The 26,313-nt window shown below is 39.1% G+C and overlaps 1 protein-coding gene across 2 annotated transcripts in view; it reads left to right on the forward strand.

Annotated features, from left to right (window-relative positions):
- The window catches only part of PRKCA (protein kinase C alpha), a 148,602-nt gene that overhangs the window by 107,435 nt on the left and 14,854 nt on the right, over positions 1 to 26,313 (forward strand). Inside the window, exons 9-14 of one of the 2 annotated variants that reach the window (XM_084298211.1) lie at positions 13,254 to 13,277; positions 18,063 to 18,206; positions 18,668 to 18,841; positions 21,650 to 21,741; positions 23,311 to 23,373; positions 23,887 to 24,025. In XM_084298211.1, coding sequence (XP_084154337.1) covers positions 13,254 to 13,277; positions 18,063 to 18,206; positions 18,668 to 18,841; positions 21,650 to 21,741; positions 23,311 to 23,373; positions 23,887 to 24,025 — 636 coding nt within the window. The remainder of the gene's footprint in view (positions 1 to 13,253; positions 13,278 to 18,062; positions 18,207 to 18,667; positions 18,842 to 21,649; positions 21,742 to 23,310; positions 23,374 to 23,886; positions 24,026 to 26,313) is intronic. The other variant, XM_084298212.1, reaches the window with a different exon arrangement.

The following is a 26,313-nucleotide window of genomic DNA, read 5'->3' on the forward strand; positions in this document are numbered from 1 at the left end:
TTATCCAAAAACTAATTAATGTACCTGTTGTGCTTAACAAACGCTTAAGGCTGTTTCTTTCAACCTGAAATGGCAATTTTTTATGTTCACCATCAGGCAGAATTCTACATTGTTATTATAAAAGATGGGTTAACCCAAGAAAGTGAGGAAAAACGGCATATGTTCAACTTTCAAGAAAGAAAAAGAAAAGGTGCTTCAATTTCTTCTGAACACATTTGGATCAGCTACCATACTTTTGTCTGCAGCATGAACTATGATTTTTGTTTTACATTTGAGAAGTACTTTAATCTCCATTTCATTTTCCTTTCTTTACAATTGTGATCTGACCGGTGTGATTTTATTTCACTGCACTAGGTCATTTTCTATTCAAGATCATATTTACCTTTTATCCTCCCTAGAAAGAATAACTTCAAAAGTAATTCTTTTCACCCCTTACATGTCTCTGTGCAATATACGGAGTCTGGAATTGGGTGGACGTGTATTTTAGTGGTGAAGCTATGGAAATTGCCTATTTTTTTTTTCTCAGGACAGAGACAGCAAAAATACAAGTCTGTTTTAAAATGTCAGTAATTACATGTGGTATGTTTGCATATTGAATTTATAATCTCTTAGTGTTTTTTTTTTTCTTTCTAGAGCCTACTGTAAATGCAGAATGAATAGTCAGGGTTTGTTATCTATGTCCTGCGATGAAGTGGTGTAGAAATCCTGGGAGGCTGCATTGTGTAAAGCTCCTAGACTGGGTCTGAGAAACTGCAGCTTCACATAGGGTCAGCTGTGTCTCAGAAATAATTAGTCTGTCTCAAAGTCTAGTTAGTTCAGCTTCCACACCATGCACTGGAGGCTCTCTCTGTTCTGAAGTTAGCAAGGTTGACACCATTTTAGTGGTCCAAATTGCTCAGGGAAAGGGAATAGGTTTTCAGCAAACACAGTGTCTCTGTGATATTGGTACTGATTTGCATAATGAACCTTATGAAACCTAGCGCTGCTATATGTGAATATTTGTAGCCAGACAAAATGTGTGACTATAACTGGACCAAGGCTAGTATAACACATATCACACAGTAAAAGGATTTTGGTTCAACCACTTGAAGCCTACCATTGTGTGGAACAGAGGAAAGCAGCACCTTCCCAGTAATGTTCTTAGCTGGTTTCAAGGGGAAATTACTGTCATGACATATAAAAAGTAACAGCACAGATGTCTGAATGGTGGTATTTAACTTATTAGCTATTCTGATGTGGTACATAAGTGGTGCTGGCTCTGATCATCTTTTACGTTATGTTTCTTATCATTTAGATCTTGGCTTACAAAGTCATTTTATTTTAGGTACCCTATGCTAAGGAACAAGTAGAGAGCACTGAGAAGTGTTATTTGTGAGTCAACAGCATCTTCTAAATAAATATTTCCACTGTTCTGAAATCAGCTTTGAACCCTTACAGGAAGTCTCTTGACAGCCATGTTACCAGGTGGGGGTGTTGGCAGGAAGGTTAAAAATATGGATAGACCAGGAGAGGTCATACCAAGCTATCTTCTTGTTTATCAGTTTATAGAAAAGAGTAATTTAAGAGTTCTTGCTAATCCAAATCTCAAATTGTGGTTCTTGGTTCTGCTTTTCAGTATATGACAGTGTGATTGATAGCCAAGCAACATTCATTTAATTTTGAGAACAAAATTACAACAATTTCTACAGTAGTATTGGATTAATAATACAAAATATTTAAAATGAATAATGGTAGTCTTCAGAGTGAAGAGTGCTAACGAACCTAAGAAATAAAGAAGAACAGGAATACAGAAACTTCAGGATGAGAATTTCATTAGCTTGTATTAAGGAAGATAAAATATTTTCATATTCTTTTCAAAATTATTATTTTAAATCTTAAAACAATCTTAAAACTGACTTTGCCCTTAAGACTGAATTTTAGCAATATGCTTAGTAGAACCTCCACAAGCTCTTAGGAGCTACGTCCCATTTAAATCAATGACTATTTTTTTTTAAGTCTGTCCATGTCTTTAGTTCCACAAAGATCCTTAAGATGTGGCCTCGGGCTCAGATTGATTTCAGCTGTTTACACACTCCTATCACACCCTTCTGGCTCCATTTTAACAACCCAGACTTCTTACAGAAGTCACCCAAATCTCATCAGTATGCTGCTTTACTTACCGGATCTCCTGACACAGAAGTCATTTATCAATGTGAGTCTACCATAAAACAGCAATGCAGGATTGATAATAATACTCAAATAATAATAGTAATAGTAATAATAATAATAATAAGTTCTATTCATGTGCATTTATAATTTGAACAGTAAAATGTATTTTGTTACTTTAAAAAGTCTGTTTGTGACCCATTCTGCCAGATCTAAAACAGCTGAAAAACAAGCACCCAACCTGTGCCCAGTAGTTTGGGATTCTGCCCAGCAAATGGGCCAAGTTTAGGAAGGAGGAGTTGAGGACGACGAGGGTTTCGTTAATCGAGTCATGCAGTGACCTCACTAAGTATTTTTAGTTACTGCTATGAGGATTTTCTTTTTATATACTGTCTATGTATTCCTAGATGAGGTTGTGCGGTAGATGGAAATTGAGGTGTGCTCTGCATAGGTGCACTATTTTCTATACATCCAGTTTTATTAAATCTACATATTTCTGGATCTCACCTATCTCTAAAAGTTATGAATCAACGATGTGTTCACTCAGCAGTATGATCAAATCTGTCTTCAGTGATTTACAGATGATACATCATTATTAATATTTCGAGATAAAAATACTCTCCTGTAGGAAGTGGAGGCAGGATAAAATCTGTCACTGTTTTTCGTTTGGTTTTAACCTTCACTTGTGAGTTTTCTCCCCGGAATGACATTATTGGTGGCCATCTCAAAACGAAACTGGATTCTCAACAGGCATATTCAGAATAATTGTGGCTGCTCCGTAATTGTTCGGGCTGAGGTTTCCAAGGCAACTCGCACCAGTCCCAGGTGGCTGCGTGAACCCAAACTGCCAGGGCTTTGCTCTCCAGTAGCACTATTTATCGTATCCTTATTTTCCTCATCCAGCATTTTGCTCGTCCTAGAATAAAAAAAGCAGAATATTGAAATAATGCAGCCTTACTGTAGTTTTAATACCTCATTACAATTTGAGCAGTCAAATATTTTTGCCATTTCTGACATTGCTCCTTTTTTCATTTGAGGAAAAGAAATGTGTAAATTCTGAACTTCTCCTGTAGGAAGTTATTTCTGATTTCTGAAGCCCTGTTTCCTGTAATTTGCTGCTTAATAAAGCACTTCTTGATACTTAAATATCACCTTAGAAGAAGAATAGAATCATCCTGGCTTAATAATAGCCTGGTTAATTATTCTGTCTGTCCCCTTCTTTACACATCGCCATCATGGAAAATGTTATTAAAAATAAAACAGCTGCTGTGGTTCATAGCAATGTTCATTTTTTAATTAAAGAGAACAGGGTAGCTATAACCCTTATGTGTGGATATATTTACCAAGTATATGGTACATAAAGTGACGTGAGCCACCCGAGTTTGGTAATTAAAGTGACCCAAGCAATTTGTTAGAAGGGAGCGGGTTGCTGCTCACAGAGCCTTCATTTTAAGGCATCCTAAGGGAGGATGCATAGCAGTCCTCCTCCTGCGTATCATTAAGATGCTGGACATTTTATTTTGTTCTAGCTGTTCCCATTAGTGGAGCTGTGTGAGGGTTTTCAGCAGAGCATGGCATTCCTTTGATTCCCAAGAGAAAGCTCAGAGCAGGGACCCCGCTGGTGCATCCATGCAGAGCAGCTCCTGTGGACCCTGGGAGGCACATCCCTGGGGTCTTCCCTGTGTCCTCTCCGAGTCCCACACTGGGACAACCTGCAGCGGGTTGCTGCTCCACTGAGGCTCCCCCCAGTGCCTGGCACCTCTCATGCGTGGACTTCGGGTATGCTTGGGACTTGGCTCTGGAAATGAGGAGCTGTTCGCTGCTGTTGCCGCCCGTGCTTTTTGGGACTGCTGGTTTTGTACCAGTCCGTTTCATACAGTGAATGACAATGACATCACCCCGTAGTAATCAGACAAAGCTATCCTGATAAGTGCTTTTTCTGCAGAGTAATTTCTGGTCAGTGTGAGGAAAAGCAGGAACCATTTTCACCCACCAGCTAATGCTAGGGGCCAGGCCTGTAAAACTGTGTGGTAGAAAGGTCAGGCAGAGTACCCAGGGAAAGGGCTCATGCTGGCTTTACACTTTGATCCAGGAGCAGCTCCTTTGGTTCTTGGCCAGATCCTGATGGGCTTTTTGCTGCCAGGGGGGTGAGCTGGCCTGGCTGTGCAGTTCCCTACTCATGGGGCTGGGCTCCCCACGCTGTCCCAGCTCTTCTCAGGGCTCATCATGAGTTGCTTTTTAGCTGCTTTGTTCTGCCAGAATCGATGAGGAATGCTGTATACAGGCTACAACCATATTTTTCTTTTGCAGACTAAGCAGAACAACATAAGGAGAGAGGAAAGAGAGTTCAGATGAGGGTAGATATTGTATCTGAAAACTGGAAGCCTACAGTCAGTGGCATTTTGGTGACATCTCAGTGCTTCTAAACATAACCATTATTACTATGCTAAAGAAAATGTCTTTTTAAATGTCTCACCATTTTAATTACGAGAACAGGGACAGTGTGGTGCTTGGCCATCAGGCCTGGTTATAAATACCTAGCCCCTCTCCAGTGACGCAAGAGCTGAGACATTTCTGCCTGTGATGTGCCACTAACCTCCCGCAGTATGCAGGGCAGCACTCTGTTTGACCAAACTTGTGTGTTAATCCTTGAGCAAGTGTAAATGCAGGCTTGAATTCCTGATTAAGTAGCCGATCTTGATCAGCGTGTGGATGTGCTGTACACAGAGCGAGCGCTCATTTACGGAGTCAGGCCTCTCCCCGTGCAGCACAGCTGGGGTTAAATGCTATTTGGAAACGTCTGCAGGTTTCCAGTCATGTTCAAAGCTCTCTGATGAGTTTCAGTGTTGTTATAGTCAGTGCTAAAGAAACTCATTTATTTATCATTCCCTTTCTGAACATGGGTAAATCATTTCGGTTTGTTTTGCTGCAATGCTGCCTTTCTTAGATCTCTACCACTCCCTTTCGTTTCATTTTTTCCAAGCAGCTTCTGGCTGCGTTATTAGAAAGGAGAGGGCCAGTGCTTTCTGCATTAATCTGGCATTTTTTTCTGACGTTCATAACAGTTTTAGGTCAAAAGGACATCTTCTTTGTTTCCTTTCATCAGCAGCTGGGACATGCCGGAGCTGTGTGGGCTGTGGACAAGTGCTGCAGCCGTGTGGCCAGCGCCTCGGCAGGAGGCTCCGGGGACTGCTTCAGCAGCTTCCTCAGAACCCAAGGAGCTTCCTAATTAAATTTGATATTTTCATTCAAAAAAAAAAAAAAACAACAAAAAAACAAAAAAAAAACGTGGCCATAGGGGAGCTTCAGATTTTGCTAATTTGTGAGTTAAATTCTTCTGTCTTCTGGTCTCTGTGTATAGTTCTGTAAAGGGCTGCAAAGGAGACGTTTCTTCTAAGCCTTTGAAGGATGCTTGTGCTTTTGCCCCAGAGCTGTTATGCTGCAGCCACTTTACTCTTTGGTTGTTTTTTTTTGAAATAAATAAAAGATATGATCTCTGCCATATCCATATCTAACTTGTATATGTTCCCATTTTGAGGCAATAACCGTAACTTCAGGCAGTTCAGCAAAGGTGACAGGGAAAAGAGAAATAACATTGCTGATGCTTCAAACTGTAAAAGAAAAGATTAAATTTACTTTCCAGGAAACTGTATACTAAGTATACTGAAATCATGACCAGCCAAAATATCACTGGCACATCAATCCACACTCTTTATGTATATAAAAAGAGGAGCTGCTTTTTTTGGCTGTGGCACTCGTTCCTATTTTTAAATTGTGCATATTTAATCATTAGAGAATGGATTGCTGCTGCAGTATAGAAATGCTGTTAGATGACTCCATCTGTTCCATACTATCATTTGGCATGGGGAATTCCCATATGCAGTTACCGGAGGTTTCCCATCCACTCACCATATTTGAAAGTAGAGAATTTGAACATTCTTAATCAGAGGACATACATCTTCAGCCCCTGTTCCTATGAGGTGGTGAGTTCTCTGGGAGGTTTTTCTCACTATATGTGTTGTTACTAAGATGAAGAACATAGAAAATTACATTGGTAACAGGGATTTCTTTATCCCATATATAAAGACAGTTTAAATGCATATTTCAAAACAAGGCAAAAACTCAAAAAGCACTTCTGTGCTAACCCCTGTCTTCAGTGTGTGTTTGTTGGTAGGAGCCCAGACTTCACACATCTGTGCATTCAGCTTTATGCATTTCGGTGGTTTAAGGGCGTTAGGAAACACATGGATGCACAAGATTGCAGTTAACATTGAATAGCAGCTGACAGAAAGACCTGTATTTCATTGTGCTCTGCTGCACTGTGCTCCTGATTGCTAGGGTGATTAATGCCATGGTTTCTTTTTCATGAGGTTTCTGCACACAGCAGGTGCGCCCATCCCTGTATTCTCGCTGCTGTGTCCTTATTTGTTGCCTTGTGCTACTGATGTCTCTTGGCTTTGCAAGCCCTTTACTAATGCAGCAGTTTTTCTCCTTGCCTGCCTCTCCCAGGACTGTCATGTCAATGCCTGCTTCTTCAAGGTAGTTTCCTCCTCGAAGTTCTGCACCTTTTTTTTCACACAGCCTTCTCTATGAGCATCTGAAGCTTATTAATAAATTCAATTTCACTCTCACAGTGTTTTAAGGATGCATTTTTTTTAATCTCTGATTTAAGCTTTTATAAAGAATAATGATAGTTTTAAAAAAATGAAGTATTCATCTTCCGTAATTTGCCACAAAGTTTCCCCAAATGAGAAGTTGACTTACAGAAATGGGTCAGCAAACCTCGGCAGTTGCAGTGTGCCTTTCATTTTGAAGGACTTGGTTAAATGAATGGCACCTTCTCGTGGAAAATGGTGCATCTTTAATTTGAAATACACTTGTGGAACTTTAAATAACTTCCACAGATCAAATAATTCTCACATTCACTGGACAATTAAGTAAATAAATTTACATGGTATATAGCATGTGTGTATCATGATATATACTACATACTATATACTGTGCTATATACTGTATGTAAGTTGGGGTATACTATATTGTAAGTGATATTACCCATATGCACAGATGCTGTGAATAGTAATCCACCTGATACTTCCCATTTTACTTCTTTCACTTCCATCTCACTGAAATACTGCCATAAACAATGCATATCAGCATTAACAATATACACGTCTGCACTTGTCATTTGCATGTAGTGTCTCTCCAGCAGGTTTTCTTGCTTTATTAGGGCAAAAGTTACTGACACAAATCACACTTTCAGTCTCATATATGGGTTTAGTTACAGTTTGCTGACATTTAAAAGACTTAATTTAAAAATCTTTTTTTTTTTTTAAGTTGTTTGTATTAGTAAAGTATGATTTTAACAATTATTTTAATACTGAACCAGAAAAAAAGAGAGATGATTTGTCATTGCCAAATATTTCCTAATGCAGTAATCATTGTATTTGTCACACAATCAGTAACTTCTGTTCTCTTAACCTTCATCCTTTCTCTGGTATCTTTATCTCACAAAAGATTTTCAGAAGGTGAGTTACCCTTCCTCGGTCCTTTCCCCCTCCTCTTATTTGAAAATAAAATCACTTGTTGGTTTCATTGATGAAATTTGTTTAATGCAGAGAAGCTTCAAGCTTCTCTGTTGAAATATATTTTTAAACAATTTTGTTTGAACAATTTATACGTAGCATTTAAATAACTATCAATACTTTTATGCAGTATATAGTGGAGTATTTAGCTGTAATAATTGAGGGTAGAACCCCTCAACATGAAAGCATGACAGAAAAAGTAGTAGATGGAAAAATCTCAGCAGCGGGGTATTGCAAAGCCCATTTAAGCTGCACTGACAGAGCCAAACCTACCCTGAGAAAATGCAGCTGGGATAAAAACAGTAATGTCTAATGCTATGGTGTCACTCCAGGGTAAAATCCAGGCCCTGAAGTGCACTGATCTAAACCGACAAAAGTTCTTGGTCCATTTTTGGTTTCATCATAGGAGTGCACCTAAAAAAAAGAGCTGAACAGTTTCATACACTGCTGCTTCATAGGCAGAAATCATACTTATTCCTTGTGAATTAGTGAATCCCAGCAAAGAAAGTTTGGCAGTCTTGTGATACAAGACTGAGGAATTCCATTTCTTCATGAAAAAGAAAAATGCTTTCTTGTTTGTTGTCTGTCTTTCCTCTCTGGATTGTTCCAAATCCCCGTTCAGCTTGTTGCTGCCAGTGACAGCATTACCAGCCTAAGCTCAGAAGCATCTCCGCATGCTGCATTCTGCAAGCTAATCGCCACTGCCATTAGCATATCTTTGGTAATAATTCTGTCAATAATCAGTTTATGTGGGACTGCTGAGGAGGTTATGTTCCCAAGTTTACAAGACTGGAATTGAAAGGAAACAGCAGGAGCAGATGAAGAAGGAAGGCTGTGTTCCGGAGGATAATATAACACTTCTGAGCTAGAAATAAATATAATGTACAAAAATGATTTTAAAAGATCATAGAAAATTTGACAATGCTGTGAACAAGGTCAAACTGCTTAGTTATTTATAAATTGTTTATCAAATACTGGGAAGGATCGTGCATTTATGCTGCTTTTGTTCACCCAGCAAAGTATGCATTTAGATTAATTTATTTTCACAACATCATGCAGAAACCACCTTGATTTTGTGTGTTTGTGTTAACTAATCACATAGTGCGACCTGGTTACAGGATCCCCAGGTCTTAAAATCACTGCTTATCTGCAGCTTTTCGTCCCTAAGGATTTTCTGCAGGGATTTGCACTCAGATCAGGTAGAACTGAAGTCTTTGAAGATTGCTTTAGAACGGAACTTTAGTTTTTGTCCATATTGAAATGAGTTTTATGCTTAAAGCAAATTCAACACCCTATTTTTTTATTATTGAAAATTAGCAGTAATTTGCATAATTTAAAAATGAAGGAGCATATATAAGAGCAACTCTTTTTTTTCTTTTTTTTTTTTTTTTTTTTTTTTTTTTGATACTTAGGGATTTGTTATTCCAGTATTGACTGGAAAGCAAGCAATATAATTATATTCACTGTTTGTGTTTTTATTGCCACTATCACAGGATATTTCAGCGAAAATTCTTGAATATTATTCCTAGGCAGCCTCTTTAATTACATTCCAGCTAGTTAGATGCTGTTCTGTTGCAGGGGATGGTGTTTTTGGCAATAAAGGCAGAAAACAAAGTAGACTCAGGTGGCCACAGGATTATTAAACAGATTAAACACGTTGATGGTGCCAAGTGGGTAGCTGGAAACTCTACCCTCTCTAGATTTGGCTGCTCACAGCCAGAAGTTCCTTGTACAAGTTTCTTGTACAGTTTCAGATACCCTCTGAAACTGGTATTCGTAGGATAAATGCATCCTGTTCTTAGGATAAACGCATCTCTTTCCAAATGACTGCTTTCCATAGTCTTTTGACTCTGTTGTCTACATTTTCTAGGGATGTGGTTACCTTTATCTTGTCCCTGATAAATCTGATTAGAAGTCACTTACTGAGTATTTTATACATTTTCAACTTGTTCACAGCAATACTGAAAAAGTAAAAGAAAATAATTTAAATAGGGCATGTGGTTATAAACCCTCCAAAGTAGCAGCACTGCCGAGATGCTGTATGGTATATTGAGCTGTAGTATTGTCCTTTAGGATTCTCTTATAGCTTATATCCTGAGTAAACTTCCCTTGATCATAATGTTGATCTCGAGAAAATAAGTTCTGCTCTGAGTTAGGAACCACAAGGGGTCAGTAAAGAACACGGAATAGCAGCCAGAGCAAAAAGCTGGCTGTAGCAAAAGTCCTGAAGGACATGAAACGATGCAAATTGTTGCACCTATATGTATTTGTAAAGATCCAAACCTGTTACATGAAACAGCTGTTTTGATAAAATTCACTGTAAGTTTTTCATTGAGCCCTTTGTACAAGTCTCTTTACCTGGCACTGATGATCATTTTTCCCCAATCAAAATATTTAGGAGCTTGCAGCTGTAGGCGTGAATTCTGCCTCTGACCTCCTTGGTACTGCTCAGGTCACCTCTGCCTGTGGGTGATATCCGTGATTCCCAGCCCTCTGCCTACCTCCTGCCGTGATTTATGTGCTGGGGGACACGCACAGGGCCGGCAACCTCTGAGTCATGGAGTGAAACAATCTCAGCGCAGGCTTGTGAACCTGCAGGGTGTTAGAAGAGGCACTGCTTACCATGAGCAGTGCCTATGGAGAATTAGGCAAAATAACTCGATTTTAGTGATCACGCAGCAGCCTTTGTGGGACACGGTGCTTTCTCTTCTGTTATTTGTAACCCAGGTCATTGATCTACACTCTGATATCATCATTCCGGAGCGTTGCAGCATGTGGGTGGGCTTCAGCAGTGGGTTTCCTGTCCTCTTGGTCAGGCTTTCAGCAAAAAGGCATTCTGAATCCTCTTCACATATGGCCAAAAAAAAAAAAAAAAAGAGGCAAATCCTTTAAATAAATTTTCTCTTAGTAACCTAAAGGGTAAGTATGACACAAGATTAAGGGGGGTAGGGAGGAAATGGGGAGAAAGTAAACAAAGGATGCAAAGTAGTCCATATTAAACCCTGAGTCTTAATTACACACCTCCCATTTATATTTTTATGAAACATCCTATTTGCATGTGCCTTTTTACTAGCAGTGGGAATTATAAGAATTTTTAAAGCTTTTTTTATTCAATGTTTAAGCTATAGAAGTAAAAATTCATTTTACTTAATTTTTTATATATAGCATTTTTATTTCTTAGCACCTGGTACTGGTGTGGTGTCCTTGCTAGGCACATAAGTACGGGTGTACGCATCCACTAGGACAATACATTTCTGTAATTTAGTTTGTTTAGCTCAGGAACAAAGACGAATCGGCGAGAATGCCCAGTAGGATGGGAGAAGCCAGGACTGGGTTGCCTCGCTCTTCAGAAGCATTTGTTAAGCCACAGAAAGAAGCGCGAGAGCCAGACACTGTGTCTGCTGTGCTGTTCCTCAGGCAGTGCAGTGCAAAACCATCTCCCTAGGTTGCTGAGCACACATTTCTTAGGCAGACAGGTGAAATGGTGAGGGAAGTTCCCTGTGTCCTTCCTGACGTGACAGAAAGATCAAGAGCTCAGGCTGGATCGGGAGATAACTGATGCCATCCCCTCACTGGTTAAAGCTGCTGGGCTGCTAAACCATCCCAAGCCCAGGCTGTAACTTTCTCTTTTCTGGGTTGTTTCCATGGCTACAAAACTCTCTGCTAATGAGTTATAAGCTTGCATTAAGTTATGTTATTGAGCTTAAAACTCAGTCTGGTGAAGTATTAGGCCTTGCTGGAGCTTAGAAACGAACTCTTCTCATTTCAAGTTATCACCATCCTGACAATTAAGTCGTATAAAGTAGGAAATTGATAGCCCTTCACAACATCTATAATTACATGGAATTGGAAATGCAATAATATAAGAAACAAGCTGCCACAATGATGGAGCACATTTCACTGAGGAGAAGGTTTTTTTCCTCCAGATTGTGACTTGAAATTTATTGGCTTTATTTAGTTTATTAAAGGCTTGCTAATGGCTCAACTTGTTAGGCTGATCAAAATCCCCACCGAGTTTTCATGACTTGAAACCCTAAGAGGGCTTTTTGTCCTTCCCTGAGTTTCTGATCAACTATTTCAGTTTCTCCTTTCTACATCCCAAGCGTGAGCTTTGCATTTCTCTCAGTGACATCTCTGAGCATCTGCTCGAGATTGGAGCTGCTCCGATGCTTCTTGCGCTGAGTCCAGGGGGCGTCAGGCGTGAGTGGGCATCAGCTGCCACAGTGACACCCAAACAGGAGGGTCCGGCTGCTCCTTCCCTTGCTTCTCACCAGTTGCTGCTCCACATTTGGAAGTGATGTGCTGAAGCAGAAGGTTACCCACAGCTCTGCAATGGCTTTGGGCTAACCTCAGAATTAGGAAAGGAAACAGTGGGAGCAAGGTGGGCTGGCCTGAGACAAGTTGTTATCTGAGGAGCGTGCTGGGGTCTAGTGAGGAGCTGGTGAAGCCTCACTGCAGGGTGAGAGGCAGGGATTTTGTCAGAGTTTTACAGAGGGATTGAATCACGATAGGACGTTCCTGCTCGGCTGATCTCAAGAAAGCTTTGGGACCCCTGATAAAGCCTGCAGCAAGCCTGGGCAGTCAATCGTTAGACTGCTGGCCTGTCAAAATTGTGATTTTTGTGATGGAGGCTGACGAGATTGCTGCTTTCTGATGCAGCATCACTCACGTGCTGTTTACAGCTGAACAGGGCAGAGCAGCGTGTGCTAGGTGGGCTCTGCAGTCAAGGAGGGGAGATGAGGCTGGTGTGTGGCAAGCAGCAGCGATGCTGGCCTCCAGGAGGCTCAGCTGCTGGCAGCAAGGCTCTCCATTTCTTCTCCCAGTAGGTGTCAGTGGAGCCAACAATTAGCAGATGAAACGTGGCCATAGGGGTGCTGTTTCCAAACAGAAGCGGCGTGTACTCAATGTCTACATACCTCCCCACAAGCAACATGAATTCAGCATTGTCGTTAAATATTTTTTTTATTTACCTCTTTCTCCTCTTGAAAACCTGTTACCAGTAGATCTTCTCACCGGGCATCCGGGAACTTGCTCAGAGCGAGTTACCGTGACAACCACGAAATACATCCTCGGTGCCCTGCGTATTGCAGGGCCTTGTGGCAGCTGGAACGTGTTGTCATGGGGAACGATGTGGCCTTGCCCTTCTGCAGCTGCGCAGGGAGGGTGGCGGGGGCTGGCAGCAAGATTTGGCAGTTTTGGAAGCCAGCATTGAAAAGGCTTGATAAGAACATAGCGCGACTGAAAGCTGAGTGCACTGATGGATTACTGTTCCCTAAACCACTTCTGTGCTTCACACTTCTCAGTAGGTTTTGGAGAACAGCTATACATATAAATTAAAAAACAATTTTTCCACGAAGCATTTATTTTAAAAGAGCATTTTTTACTACAGAACCTGAGCTGTCTTAGAAACCGAGTCTACCGAGTCTGAAGAGACTCTCCAAACTTCTATAAACTCTATGACTTCTATAAAACTCCCTAAAGAAGTGCATTTGGGCTGAATAGATAACGTCTCACCTGTGGTTTCAGGGCAAAAGAACTGGCCGAGATAAGGTGCGTCCAAGCCAAAGAAGTAAGATGATGTGCATGTCTTGTTTTCTTTTAAGATTAACTCTTCTGCTCCCAGTGCAAACTAATTTATCTTTAACGTGCCTTTATTCTGGTTTGTTTGCTGCAAGCTGACTTGGTTGTGAAAATGCTGTGCTTTTATCAAAAGTAGTTTACAGTGTGCTGGGAGAGTTTGTGGACAAATTTAAGTAAGCAAAGGCGTCCCTGCTATTGTAAAAAACCCTAATATATATAATCAATAAAACAGTTTAAATTGTGGTACTCATAATTCTATAAGGATGAGTAAGTCCCAAAATAATATGGAGCATTTAAGTAACTTAGTAAAAATTGCTTTTCATGAAATATGCTCCTCTCTAAGACAACAACCAGTAGGTTGTGATCCCAGTTCGCTCTTCCTCCTTTCACATCTACCTCTTCCATCCGTTCCAGCTTTTGCCACATCATTCCTTTTTTCCAGCCATATCTGACTGTAAGAAAACCTGCTCCCATTCGAGAAACTGGGTGTAAACACCTGAGAAAAAAAATACATTGTTTGAGCTGTTTATAAGACCAGAGTTTGAAGAGGAAACGATGGATCTGTGCAAGATCCAGAAAGATCTGGGCAGCATTTCACAATGTCAGCTTTAGGGAACAAGGTCTGTGGTATCGTATGCTCTTCAGCTGTGCGTTTCTAAGGCTCTGCACCACAAATTGCTCTCCTTACGCACAGTCTATCTATCAAACAGAGCCCTGGGTCTCTTTATTCCTCTGTGGTTAGCACTATTGAAATAGCATTTCCCAGAGCTCTGGAAAACATTTCTATCCAATATCTGTCCTATTTTCGGTGCTTAAATTGGCCTTAACAAAGCATAAGCCTCAAACAGATTTTCCTCCCTTCCAATATATAGTGAAGTTATTCATCATGGGCAACCCTGGATGCAGAGGTAATGGTGAAAGAAATGGTGTGTGGTTTTACATTTCATTTATGCAAATTAAAATACATTGTGCTTCTCACTGGGACTGTATTTTAACAACAGTTTTGGTTTGTAGCTCCACATCTGAAGTAAAAAGAAAGATTGTTTCTCATATGAAGAAACAATGACCTCACATGTTAAGGTATGCAAGAAGCTGGAGAAAAGTGTTTTTCTAGTGAAATGTATTTTCAGCAAGTTATTTCCCATGTGGCTCATACCAAGAGATTAGCATTGCTGTATGTGAAGAAAGTTTGTACGTACATGGTTATCCCATTGTATATAGCACCATTAAACAACTCCAATCAGCACAGCCAACAAAATGTTCAACTAGGGGGTGAGATGAAGGCACGGGCAGATGGTGGAAACTCTTCAGGAATAGCTACAGCATGGGGGCAGGTGAGGTCTTCTCCAGGTTCTCTCCTCAATTCTTTACTAAACCTGTAAGCAAATGATTGTTTCCCAGTACCTCCACCTAATGCTCACATTAGGGCACATTTGTTTGTAGACTTTTAGGCAAAACAATTTTGGTATTTGAAGAAATTTTCCTAATTCTTTAGTCATAACCAGAAATCATTAGATGAGTTTCTGAAGTACTTCTGTCTTGATCTGTATTCTGGGTAAGGTTCTGCAAAAAGTCAAGGTTAAAGTAAAAAACTTGGTCACACAGGTGGGATCTGTAATGACTAGACTGTGCTTATCTGATTTTATTTGCATGCCCACAGTTTACTTTTGTTCCAGTAGCTCTGGAAATTTTTGTAAATAGTACTAAGAGGAAGATAAAATGATATGCCTGTGGCAAAGTCATAACTGAAGCATTTTGTGGTGGTATTTTGGGAAGCTCTCAATGGATCATCTGTAAAATGTTTTGTCTGGGATGAGTATTGTTTCCTATTTTTCTCTCGCTACTTGTTTACTAGCTTTGAAACTCCCACTATGCTTTCACTAGGACCTTAAGCCAAAAAGCTCTAAAAGGAATTCACATGGTAGCTGTGAAAACAGGTTTTGTTCATGCTCATGAACGGATGGTCAGTGGCCTGTCTGAAGGGATGTGGACCTTTGGTAAGGTGATGGCAATTTGATAAGGTCCTTAGGCCATTCCGTTTGGGTCTATGTGCTTTCTTTGGGTCAGTCTGGTCACTCTTGAGCATTTCATGGGTGCCATTTTCCTGTTTTCTCATGTACGGTTTGCAGCAGGGTTCTCTGTTTGCTCTGGGATGCAGCTGTGCTTTGGATTGTCTTTCTAACAAGGCTCGTTCCTCGAGGGGGCCAAAATTTGCAGCAGGATGCCGAAGGCACATGCTCAGGAGAAGGTCTATACAGTGCAGCATGTCAGGCTGTGGGTGAGCTCCTCCTGCCTCGTGAACAGAGGCAGTACTTGGGGGCTAATGAGGCAGCACTTGGGCTAACAAGGCAGCTGAGGCTGGTGGCACGACGGCGGGATTGCCAGCTTCCCGCAGTGCAGGCCACAGCCGCCTTGTGCTCTGGTGAGTGCAGAGAGGCCTTTGCTTGGTTCTCCAGTATTATTTTAGGATGCTGCCTTCGTATCCTGGCACTTTCATCTTCCGTGGCCTTAATTGGGGTGAGCTGCAGCTCCCTGGGAAAGCACAGGTCACACTGAGCCCCGGGGAGCAGTGCTCGAGGATGGACGGACAGAGCGAGCAGCCTCAGAACAGAACTCCCTTTGTGGTTCTGAGTGGTACATTTTTCAAACAGGCTGCCCAGTTGGTTTAAAGTATAAGGAATAAAACTAGCATTTTCCAGTCAGTGCCTGATTTGGATCTCTTGCTTGGTGGCAAAGCGGATATTGAAATTTCTTCTCGTATCACAAGAACAAGAACTTTTATCTGATATCACATATGTGAGAGTCACAAAAACATGTCCAGCAAAGCTGCTTGTTTAAACCATTTCTTCATCTTGTAAAAATACAGGATATTAGGATTTTTTGTTTGTTTTGTTTTTGTTTTTTACTTCATTTGCTTAAGGCTCAGTCTTACACAGGTCTTGCACGAGTCTTAAGGCCTTGAAAGGCAAAAAGCTCCATTAAAGCCCCTGGATTTGCACCAATAGCAGCACCTGCCAAGGGACAATGCCTTGCAGAATCAGGAACCTAGGCTGATGCTCAGGACTTGCTCTTCCTAAATGTTTGTGCAGTCCCCCATCCTGACTGGCATCTCCAGGTGCTGCTTTCATGCACTCAAATATTAATGATGGTGGAAGGAATTCCATGTTTTAAGCTGTACTACAAAAAAAAAAAAAAAAAAAAAAAAAAGGAAAAAAGGTCTAAACTGCTAAAACCCATATCCATATGGCCAGTAGAAGATTTTCTGCAGCTATGAATCCTAATATGCTCTTGCAGATGTGGTTAGTTTATGCAAGGGTTACTTGACATGCCTGCCCGCTGCAGTAGAGGGCTGGAGTCTCTGAATCAAGCCATCCCTTCCAATGTTAGGTTTCTAAACTTGTCTGGAGAAGGGAAAGTTTGTATTTTCCAGTTTCCAGTGAAGCTGCAAAAGTTATATGCCAGGCCAAGCTTTTAAGGTGATTTATTGTGTGACTCTGGATACACTTTGATTTCTAGATTTATTTTTTTTATCTGTAAAATGAATAATATGCAACTACTGTCCTTTTATGGCATAGTGAGAAAAGTAGTTATCCTTAAATGTCAAGCATATGTCAATGGCACAAAATAAATTAACTATATTAGAGATTATTTACATGCCAACTCACTAGATTCTTGGGGGAAAGCACTTATATCCCAAAGTAATACTATTATTAAACATTCATGGCTTTGCTCCTGCTGGTATGTGGGATAAGTTTGAGAAAAAAGAGGGATATTGTGTTCTAGCCCGCATTATCTTTTGGTGAGTCTTACTTTTTTTCTCTTTTGTTAACTTCAAGATTTGAAATGCAACTTACCTGAGCAACTATATGGTGTCTCACATGAAATACTGAGACTGCTGCAACCTTCTACGAACCAGACTGTCTTGCCAAGACAGAACCTTTGAATGAAATAGAATCATAGACTGGTTCAGGTTGGAAGGACCCTACAGCCCATTATTCCACCCCCCTGTCATGGGCAGGGATGCCTCCCACCAGCCCAGACTGTCCAAAGCCCCCTCCAGCCTGGCCTTGGGCACCTCCAGGGATGGGGCACCTCCAGCTTCCCTTCCTCCCTTTTCCAGATCAACGCTTGATTGAAAATCAAAGTTGATTGTAATGCTAGTTTGAAAGTGCCCATGTTCATCTGCATTAATTCTTTTCTCTCTCTTTTTTTTTTTTTTTTTTTTTTTTTAAATGCAGGTTATTTTTTTAATGCATGTCAAAGATTTCCTAACTCTTGCTATGCAGAGTGTCTTTAAGAATTATGTTTTAAAAGAGAACGTGCTGAAGAGAGTGTTTATATCTAGAATACCTTATATAGATTATAGCATGAAATCTTTGAAGAGCATTTTTTGTATTTTGAAATAAAAATGCCAGTTAAGGCTGCTTTTGGCATGAATATAAGTGTTTTGTTTTTTTCCTTTGGCTTTGGTTTTTGCTTTGGTTTTGCTCTGATAACCAGATAAGTCTATCTGCTTTTATCTGGTTATACATGAACACAGTTTTCCACTTTAATTCACTCAATAATGTCAAAAGTATTGTTGGAATGAGTCTTTGAACTTGTGTCTGTGCAAATTTTGTTATGCAGCCTTTCTCTCGAGAATGCCGTCTCAAATAAGGTCATCTCCGATCTAACATTAACCAGTTCTGCCAAGAAGACAGGCTACTCTTCTCACTTTCCCATTTTTGTGTGTATATGTGTGTATATGTTCTTCAGAAAGCCAAACTTGGGCCAGCTGGTAACAAAGTCATTACTCCATCAGAAGACAGGAATTCAAGTGCGCCATCCAACAATCTGGACAGGGTGAAGCTGACAGATTTCAACTTTCTTATGGTTCTTGGAAAGGGGAGCTTTGGAAAGGTAAGAATTCTTGACAACTTGCCTTTACTACCTAGGTCACTCTGCCAGTTCTGGAAGTCACCAGCATTGGTAGGGCTGGATATTGGGAAAAATCATGAATAGTACATATATATGTATTTGAAATCTGTTAGTCAAGAGAAAGGACTGCTATTTTTCTGACATTTTATCAGATACTTATATGATGATGTGCCCTTTACTGGAGAAGTCCTCAGGGATTTAGCATTTTATCAGCCCCTGGGCAATATGGCTGTGATAAACCAGTGAGTTTTGGCTCAGGCATTGTCTAAAACGACTGGTACATCCCATTGCAGTAGGTGACTAATGATGATATTTTTGGAGTTTTGATCGAGTTAGTCTGTACACAAGAGCTGGATTGCCATCTATACAATAAATGGGGCATATGAGTCACCTTCTCCCATTGGTAGGTAGGAAGATTTTCACTCTTGTTTCTTTTTGTGCAGGTGATGCTGGCAGACAGGAAGGGGACAGAGGAACTCTATGCAATCAAAATACTGAAAAAAGATGTGGTGATTCAGGACGATGATGTTGAGTGTACAATGGTTGAAAAACGAGTGCTGGCTTTGCAGGATAAACCACCATTCCTAACACAACTTCACTCTTGTTTCCAAACAGTTGTACGTGAGCTCTCTTGCAACTGTGATGTTTTCTACACTATGTGATCATGAATTATGTCAGTTCAATAACTTGTATTATTATGCAACCTGTATTCCATAGGTTCTTCACATAGGAAACGGTGAAGAGAGAGACACCCCTTAGAGTTTTAAACCTAAATTCTAGGATTACAGATTTTTCTCCATATAGTAATTCCAGCAGACCAGTGGGAAAATTTGTAAATTTAATAATGTGTGCTTTGCTAAGTCAGACCCTTAAACCCAGATTCTCAAAGGTTCCTAAATACATTTAAGGATCTGAGGATAGTACTTGTAAAGTCTTAATGGTGCTTATTTTATCACAAGAGCATTACTCATGAATCAATGTTGATGGATTTAATTTGTTTTGCTGGTACCCCTGGCACTGAAAAAAGCATTGGGCTTTTTTTCTTCATTTTCTATAAATAAACAAAGTGGAGATTTCCCCATCACATTGCAAAAAATCTCCCAAAGACAGACTCCAGGATGACTCTGACAATCCAGCGGCACCGTACTGGTCTGAAAGCAGCATGGCAGGCAGTTGGCTCTCAGTGGGTGCTGGCTTCTTGGAGTTGCCTTTATTGACACAAAGTCAAGGCTCTTCTTGTCTCGCCTTGGAGCTGTCTTAATGATGATAGCCCTGAATTAGTGCCCCAGCAGTGGGCTGTAGCTTAATGGGGTGACAAAAGGACATACGTATGTTGTTGTTTTTCCACTTGACTATTCCATATCTTCCACATCAGATGGTTTGAATCAAAACAACAAACAAAAAACTAGTAAGTTTGAAGTAATAACATCGTAATATTCCACAAACACATCATGTCATCCTGTCACCATTTCATAGTACAATTGTCTGTGTTGTTAGGGGCATTTTCCAACTCTTTTTAGTATCTACAAATCTCTGAGCAGAAAATGGCCTGAATGATTTGCAAACATAATTAAGCACAGTAAAACATGAATCTGGGAACTATTGCATTTGGTAATTTTTTGCTTTCTATAATATTCTTACTGCCTCTACTTAAAAAATGAAGATAGCTGTAATAGGATGAAAGTTAGTAAGAAATAGACTTTTTTCCCTTCAAGTATGTATATCTTTATAATGTTTCATTAGTAATCAAAAAGCTTAGTGTCATCAGTAATTGAAAAACCACTTTGATTAATCTTATCTTTCTTTTGGGCAGCTTCTTTTTTAATGTAAAATGTACAAATGTCTAGTGTTTTCTCGCTAAGGGGAATGGGGGAAAAAAGTTGAGGTTTTTAGTATTTGCAATATAATTTTTCTGGATGATCACATACAAGAACAACGTGGCCACATAAAGGTCTAGACAAATATTGCAAACACCTTTACCTCGTTTACTTCATGTTTTCCTAAGTGTAGAGTACTTTGCACTTGGTGCTGTGAAATGCTCTGAAGGATTAGCATTAGCTACAAAAATGAGAAATTCAAAATGAAAGAGAAGAAAAAGCATATGCTGTTTGGCCATAGAAAAAACTGATTAATTGTTGTTAATGTTTTTAGCTGCTCTTTTTCCTTGCAGGCTTCTGTTGCCATGGATTTTACAATAAGACAATTCATATAAAAATCTAAATTTTATAGTTCAGATCTGGCCAATTAACCATTTTGCCTATGGCTCATCTGTTGGACTTAGCTTAGAAAATCAAAGCTTTTAAATGTATGTTAATGTTATAAAAGTAGAGACTCTGGACAAGTAGAGACTTCCTACTTCCAATTGGTGGTTCTGAAGGAAAGAGTGGGAATAGAGGTTATACCAGAGCATCTTAATAATGAGTTTCTTTCCCATCAGATTATTGGGAACTTTCATATAAATACTTCAAGATAATGCTTCCATCCAAAATAAATAAAGGAAAATCAGAGGAAGCCAAAAATATCTCTTCTGCAATTGGGAGGAAGACTGTTAATGCATCTGATACGCTATTTGGATCATGTTGTGACTGCAGAAAGCAAGCTTGCCATAATGTTGTCTGCCAGAATTTTCAAAGCTAGGTGGCCTAAATCATCCACCCTAAATAAAAGATGTTTGCAGAGTGTGAACCAATATATTTGTACAGAAGGCACTTGGAAGAGGTCAATTTTAGTCCTCTGGAAAATGGGGAACAGATTGCTTCAAGTCTTACTGTCTGAAGGTCACTAAGTGGGGAAAATACTACATAAGTGCACTCCAATATGTTGTGGTCCTGTTTCACTTGAGATACCTGGGTGTGGATTTTAAAAGTCTTAACTGTTGAAGAAAAAGCACCCTTCAAAATACTTTATTGCAGTCCTTCTTTAGCTGAAATAGGGACTTGTGAGAAAGGAACTTGGTGTCACTGGTGAAAGTAGAAGATACTTTTGTAAACCCTTTAACTTCTTTTCTTGCCTCCTTTTAGTTATGAGAAGAAAAATATATACTTCCTAAGAAGGAAAACTTATTAGGAGGCATTAGGAATGGGCTGAAAGTAAGAATTTTCAACCATCTTTAATGCTTTTTCACATTTCTTTTTAGCAGACAGAACTATATGTGAGTAATTATGGGAACATTGTAGACAACTAATATATAAAATTGCATCACTAAAATTGGCAAAACTAGACAGGTCCCATCAGTCATTTACTCTTGCAGGTTTTCCAAAACATCCCATTTCCATTTCCTGATCTATCAATTCTGCCAGAATGTACAACCAGTCCCAATAATCTTAAAAGCTTTATAATATCATATCAGTGATTTTTTTGCCGATCAATGCATATCTAATATTATGTCTAAAGTATTTATGTGCATCTTTAATACTTTATCCTAGGACCGCCTGTATTTTGTTATGGAATATGTGAATGGTGGTGATCTCATGTATCACATTCAGCAAGTAGGAAAATTTAAGGAGCCACAAGCAGTGTGAGTGTTCATGTTTATATATTTAAATTGTGTCATCATCTTAATTTTACCCTGTAAGAGGGTTAGATTTCTTTGTCACACTAACTCGTAGCATCTTCCTAGGTTTAGTCTGAAGTCTAGGCTGTCCTTTTTTTGATTGCATTTTTTAAGACCCAAAAGAAGTTTATTTTGAAAATGTTATTTGCACACACAGGCCAAAGGTAGTCGTACCTTTATTAAACAATACAGCAAAACAAAGGCAGTGTGTGCTTTAAAAGTGACAATTTAAACAAGGCAACATTAAAAGTATTACTTAGTATTCTCATGTTGCTTTTAAAAGCAAATATATAACAAAAGCAAGAACATTTCAATCTGAATTAATATTATAGGGAAAGTTTTAGAAATACACTTCACATTTTGATAGAGTTTATACAAGATAAATTCAATGTATAGCTTATAAGAAGTTCTGTAATTCTACTTTTTATAGAAGTTTTATTTGTGAGAAGTTACTAAATGATTAGAAGTTGTTTATATACATCGTCCCTTTTAGATTATTGTACATCTGGCATATCAGTGAGTAACTGATAATGATCTGCAACATACTCAAATGTGGATACCATCAGTACCATTTTAGTCATGCTTAAAACATCTCGTCATCATTTATTAGTGTTTCATAAATCATTTACCAGTGAAACTTTAAAATGAAGTGTGACCGATTCTGTTTAAGAATTTGGCTAAAATAATTTCTCATTTTGATTTAAATAATCAGGGCTTGTTTAAATGAGAGGCCTTCTAAATATAAGCGTTTGATATAAAACAGAGTGTCAACAACTCGCTAAATGAAAACTCAATGCTGTCAGAACACCCTTGGTCCCCAGCTAATGTAACTTGCTGAACACCAGTTGGAAACAGTGCTTTATGACAGCTCACGCCTGTGGAGCATATTCGTTCACACACGTCCACAAATAGCTCTGGTTTCAGAGCTAAGCGTTCATTTTCCTTATGCTAGCCTAAAAAATAATCTTGTCTTTGGATAATCTTCTTGCCTATAATTTGTGCAGCAACAGACTTCAAACATCCATCAATATTATATATCCTTTAACTACATTCAGCAATTATATTTTATATGGTAATCATTTTAATTAGTTTTATGTAATTAATCCATTAACAGCCTGTATAAAGGAATACTATTTCTGCAAATGATTTAGTGCCATATGAATTGCAATGTAAATTGAATTGCATCCTGAATTCAGCATTGATATGTGATTAGAGATAATGACCTATGCAGGCAGACTGATCAGTGCAGTAAAAATGCTGTACTTCAGCTGCAGAAAGTTTTTTTTCTGGTCTAGGGAGAAGTTTCCAATTTAAAAATAAATAAATAAATAAAATCTGTACTATCTTATCATCAAATACTCAAAATTAATTGTATCTATTAAAATAAATTTGAAGTGATATATCTTTTATGTCTACCTATAATGTATATTTTTATACTTATGTTATCATTTTTTACCATGATGCATTTCCAAAGTATTTTGTGAGAGGGTAATCATGAGGCAATATGAAATCTGTTGGGCTTTTTTCATACAGGTTCTATGCAGCTGAGATCTCGGTTGGGTTATTCTTTCTCCATAACAGAGGGATTATTTATAGGTGAGTATAATCTGTTGTAAGCCATTTCTGAACTATTTTTAAAACCCTTAAATGATCAGTTTCTTGAATTTTTCAGTTCATTTTTAAAACATGTTACAAAAAGCAATTACAGCAGCATTCTGTTGGTTGTATTGTTGTTGGAGCACTGTAAACCAAAGCCTCTGCTTTACCTGAACTTTTCTGTGCTCTGCCCAATCAATTCAAGTGAAAACTCAAAAATGTGAAACATCTTGCGCTTTCCTGTTTGAAAGTTCATAAGGGTCAGTGAGAGTGTGCTCATTATCATCCACAGCTCTCTCTTCATTATTTGTTGGTTTTCGATGCTTATGGCTATTCTCATATATCTGCAGGGAGGTGCCTGGCTCCCTTGGGACTGCAGAGTGCCATGTACGCACATCCCCCATCCCTCCACCCCCAGAAAGCTGCACATACCCCTCACCTGGCCACAGAAGTAGATAAGTTGGCCCTAATTGATCCTAAACATTAACATTAAATCCCTGTGATTCTTTATAGAGATCTGAAATTAGATAATGTGATGTTGGATTCAGAAGGACACATCAAAATTGCCGATTTTGGAATGTGCAAGGAACATATGTTAGACGGAGTAACAACCAGGACCTTCTGTGGCACTCCAGACTACATTGCACCAGAGGTAAATATTTACCTTTTCAAGAATCTTATGGTCTCTCAAATGAGAATTGGCAGCACTCACATCTCACACCTCCAAATGTCGATAGCCGGAGCTGTGGATACTCTGTGGATGGTACCACTTGTATTTCTATAGGTGTACTGAATAACTTCATGAATTAATACAGTTACATCAGTAAGACCTTACTATTTTAAAATGTATCTAGTTGATGGAAAATTTTATTTGATATGAGATCAGTATTTCAAATTTTGTTTGTACTAGCAAAGACTAAATAAGCAAGCTCACCCCCTTGTGATTTTTAATTTGTAGCCTGAAAATGTTGTTATACAAAACTGTGCTTCAGCGTGAAGTCAGAGAAAGTTCGAGGGGGTTGCTGATGAGATCAGCAAACATTTTATTGATGAGATCAGCAAACATTTTATTTGCTGATTTATCAGCAAACATATTTTATAACATAGTTTCTTTAATGTTTTTGTCTATAGGTTCACACAGCTGCCAAAATACATATCTTTAAAGGTTGTTCAGCATTTTCAGGAAAACACAAATCTCATTGATTTTTGGAAAGGGACTGATGAGGCCGTGAAACTTTTCAATGACCTCCCTACAAAGCTACTTGGGTCCGCTCCAGGCCCTGTCTTACAGGGGTTGTGTAGTTGTCCTGGGGTCCTGCTTTTGATCTCGGGAAAACGCCAGTCATCAAAAGCCTCAACTAAGCTGTAAGATCAGGACTTGAACGAAATTGATGTCATAAATCCATACTTTGACTAGGGTTTTCCACGACTTACCAGTACCTCTGCTGCATTCAAGCCTCCAAAGTACTGAAAATCCCATTCAAACACGAACCTAGCTGCAGTGTGTCTAAAATGCAAATTGGGTGATGAGAAACACAACTGTATTTTAAAGCACTGAGATAGAGAAATAGGAGCTTAGAGTTAAGATTTTTTAGTCTGGATATGATTTGTATTTCAATAGTCTAGGTATAAGACATGAAAAACAAGCACATGTGGTGATTTGGAAATTATTCAAATATATGAATATTAAAATCTGGTGTTTGTGCGTACTGAGCTTTCAAGAGTCTTGATTTGTTTGGCTGCAAATTCAAGGCAAGAGGCTGTATCCTGATCCAAGAGACGCTGTGTTTCACCAAGTGCTGAGCAAGAGGCAGCGCTGGCTGGAACATTTCTGGCTGTAATTGAATGTTTGTTGGAATATAGGAGATTTATACATGGACAAGTAAATTAGTGTCTAAGGTGAATTTTGTCATCTTTATGAAATTGGAATGAAAAATAGTTTATTTTTTTCTAGTTGCTAATTCATGCTTTTCAGAGTGAAATAAAACCTTTTTTTTTTTTTTTTCTCCACAAATCGCTGTTGCTTGCTACTGGATATCAGAACAACCAGAGCAGTATTTCATTTTCTCCTGTCAAAACATAAATGAAGCCAATATGACAAATCAAAAAGTCTCCTTTCTGTGGCAACCAGCTTGTGCCAGCTAATACCAAAGAACATATTATCAGTGCCAAAATGCTCAATATGGGTCAGTGTTGGAATGATTTATTTTAATTTATTTGGAAATGCAATGTGAAGAAATAAAGCTTTTACCAAAACATTCAGTCACTGGGAGGAAATTAGTCTTTCCGTTATCTTACAAACAGATTTTGTATTTATTTATTTATTTATTTATTTATGGTTAGACAATTTTCTTTAGTTTCTGAGGACATTATTGTGACTAACAAGTTGCTAACTAGGCCTGTGATAAACTTCAAAGTAAGGTTGATGTCTGGCTTCCAGGGGCATGTTCCCGTGGGCTAAGATGTATAATAGATTATAATGAGGATGCATTTCCAGAGTATTATTCCCTGCTGCATGAAGATAAATGGGCTAAATCTAAATAAACTGTTTGAGAAATCTGGAGTAGAGCTGTCCTGTGAGTGTGGGGCACTCAAAACTACAGAACTAGCTCTTTTGGTCAGTGTTAGGGAAATGGCATGACTGCAGTGGGTTCTGAAGGACCCCCGCTGTCTCTCCGTGAGTTAACCCCAGGCAGTTCAGAGGTAGCATGGCTGGGGTGCAGGGGTCAGATGGGGCCACGAGGACATCTCAGCTGGCTTCACATGGATGACCTTGGCACAGAAATGCAGGGGAATGGTGGCACAGCATTCAGAAAGGTGGATGTGCATTTCCATGCACTCGCTGTAAAATACTGCTTTCCTTTTATATGCTTGGGGATTTGTTGTTACACACTGGTGTATAACACACTGATATTAATATTCCTTTTTTTAATCATACAC

Source organism: Netta rufina (genome assembly GCF_964035555.1).
Source record: "Netta rufina genome assembly, chromosome: 19".
Classification (NCBI taxonomy): domain Eukaryota; kingdom Metazoa; phylum Chordata; class Aves; order Anseriformes; family Anatidae; genus Netta; species Netta rufina.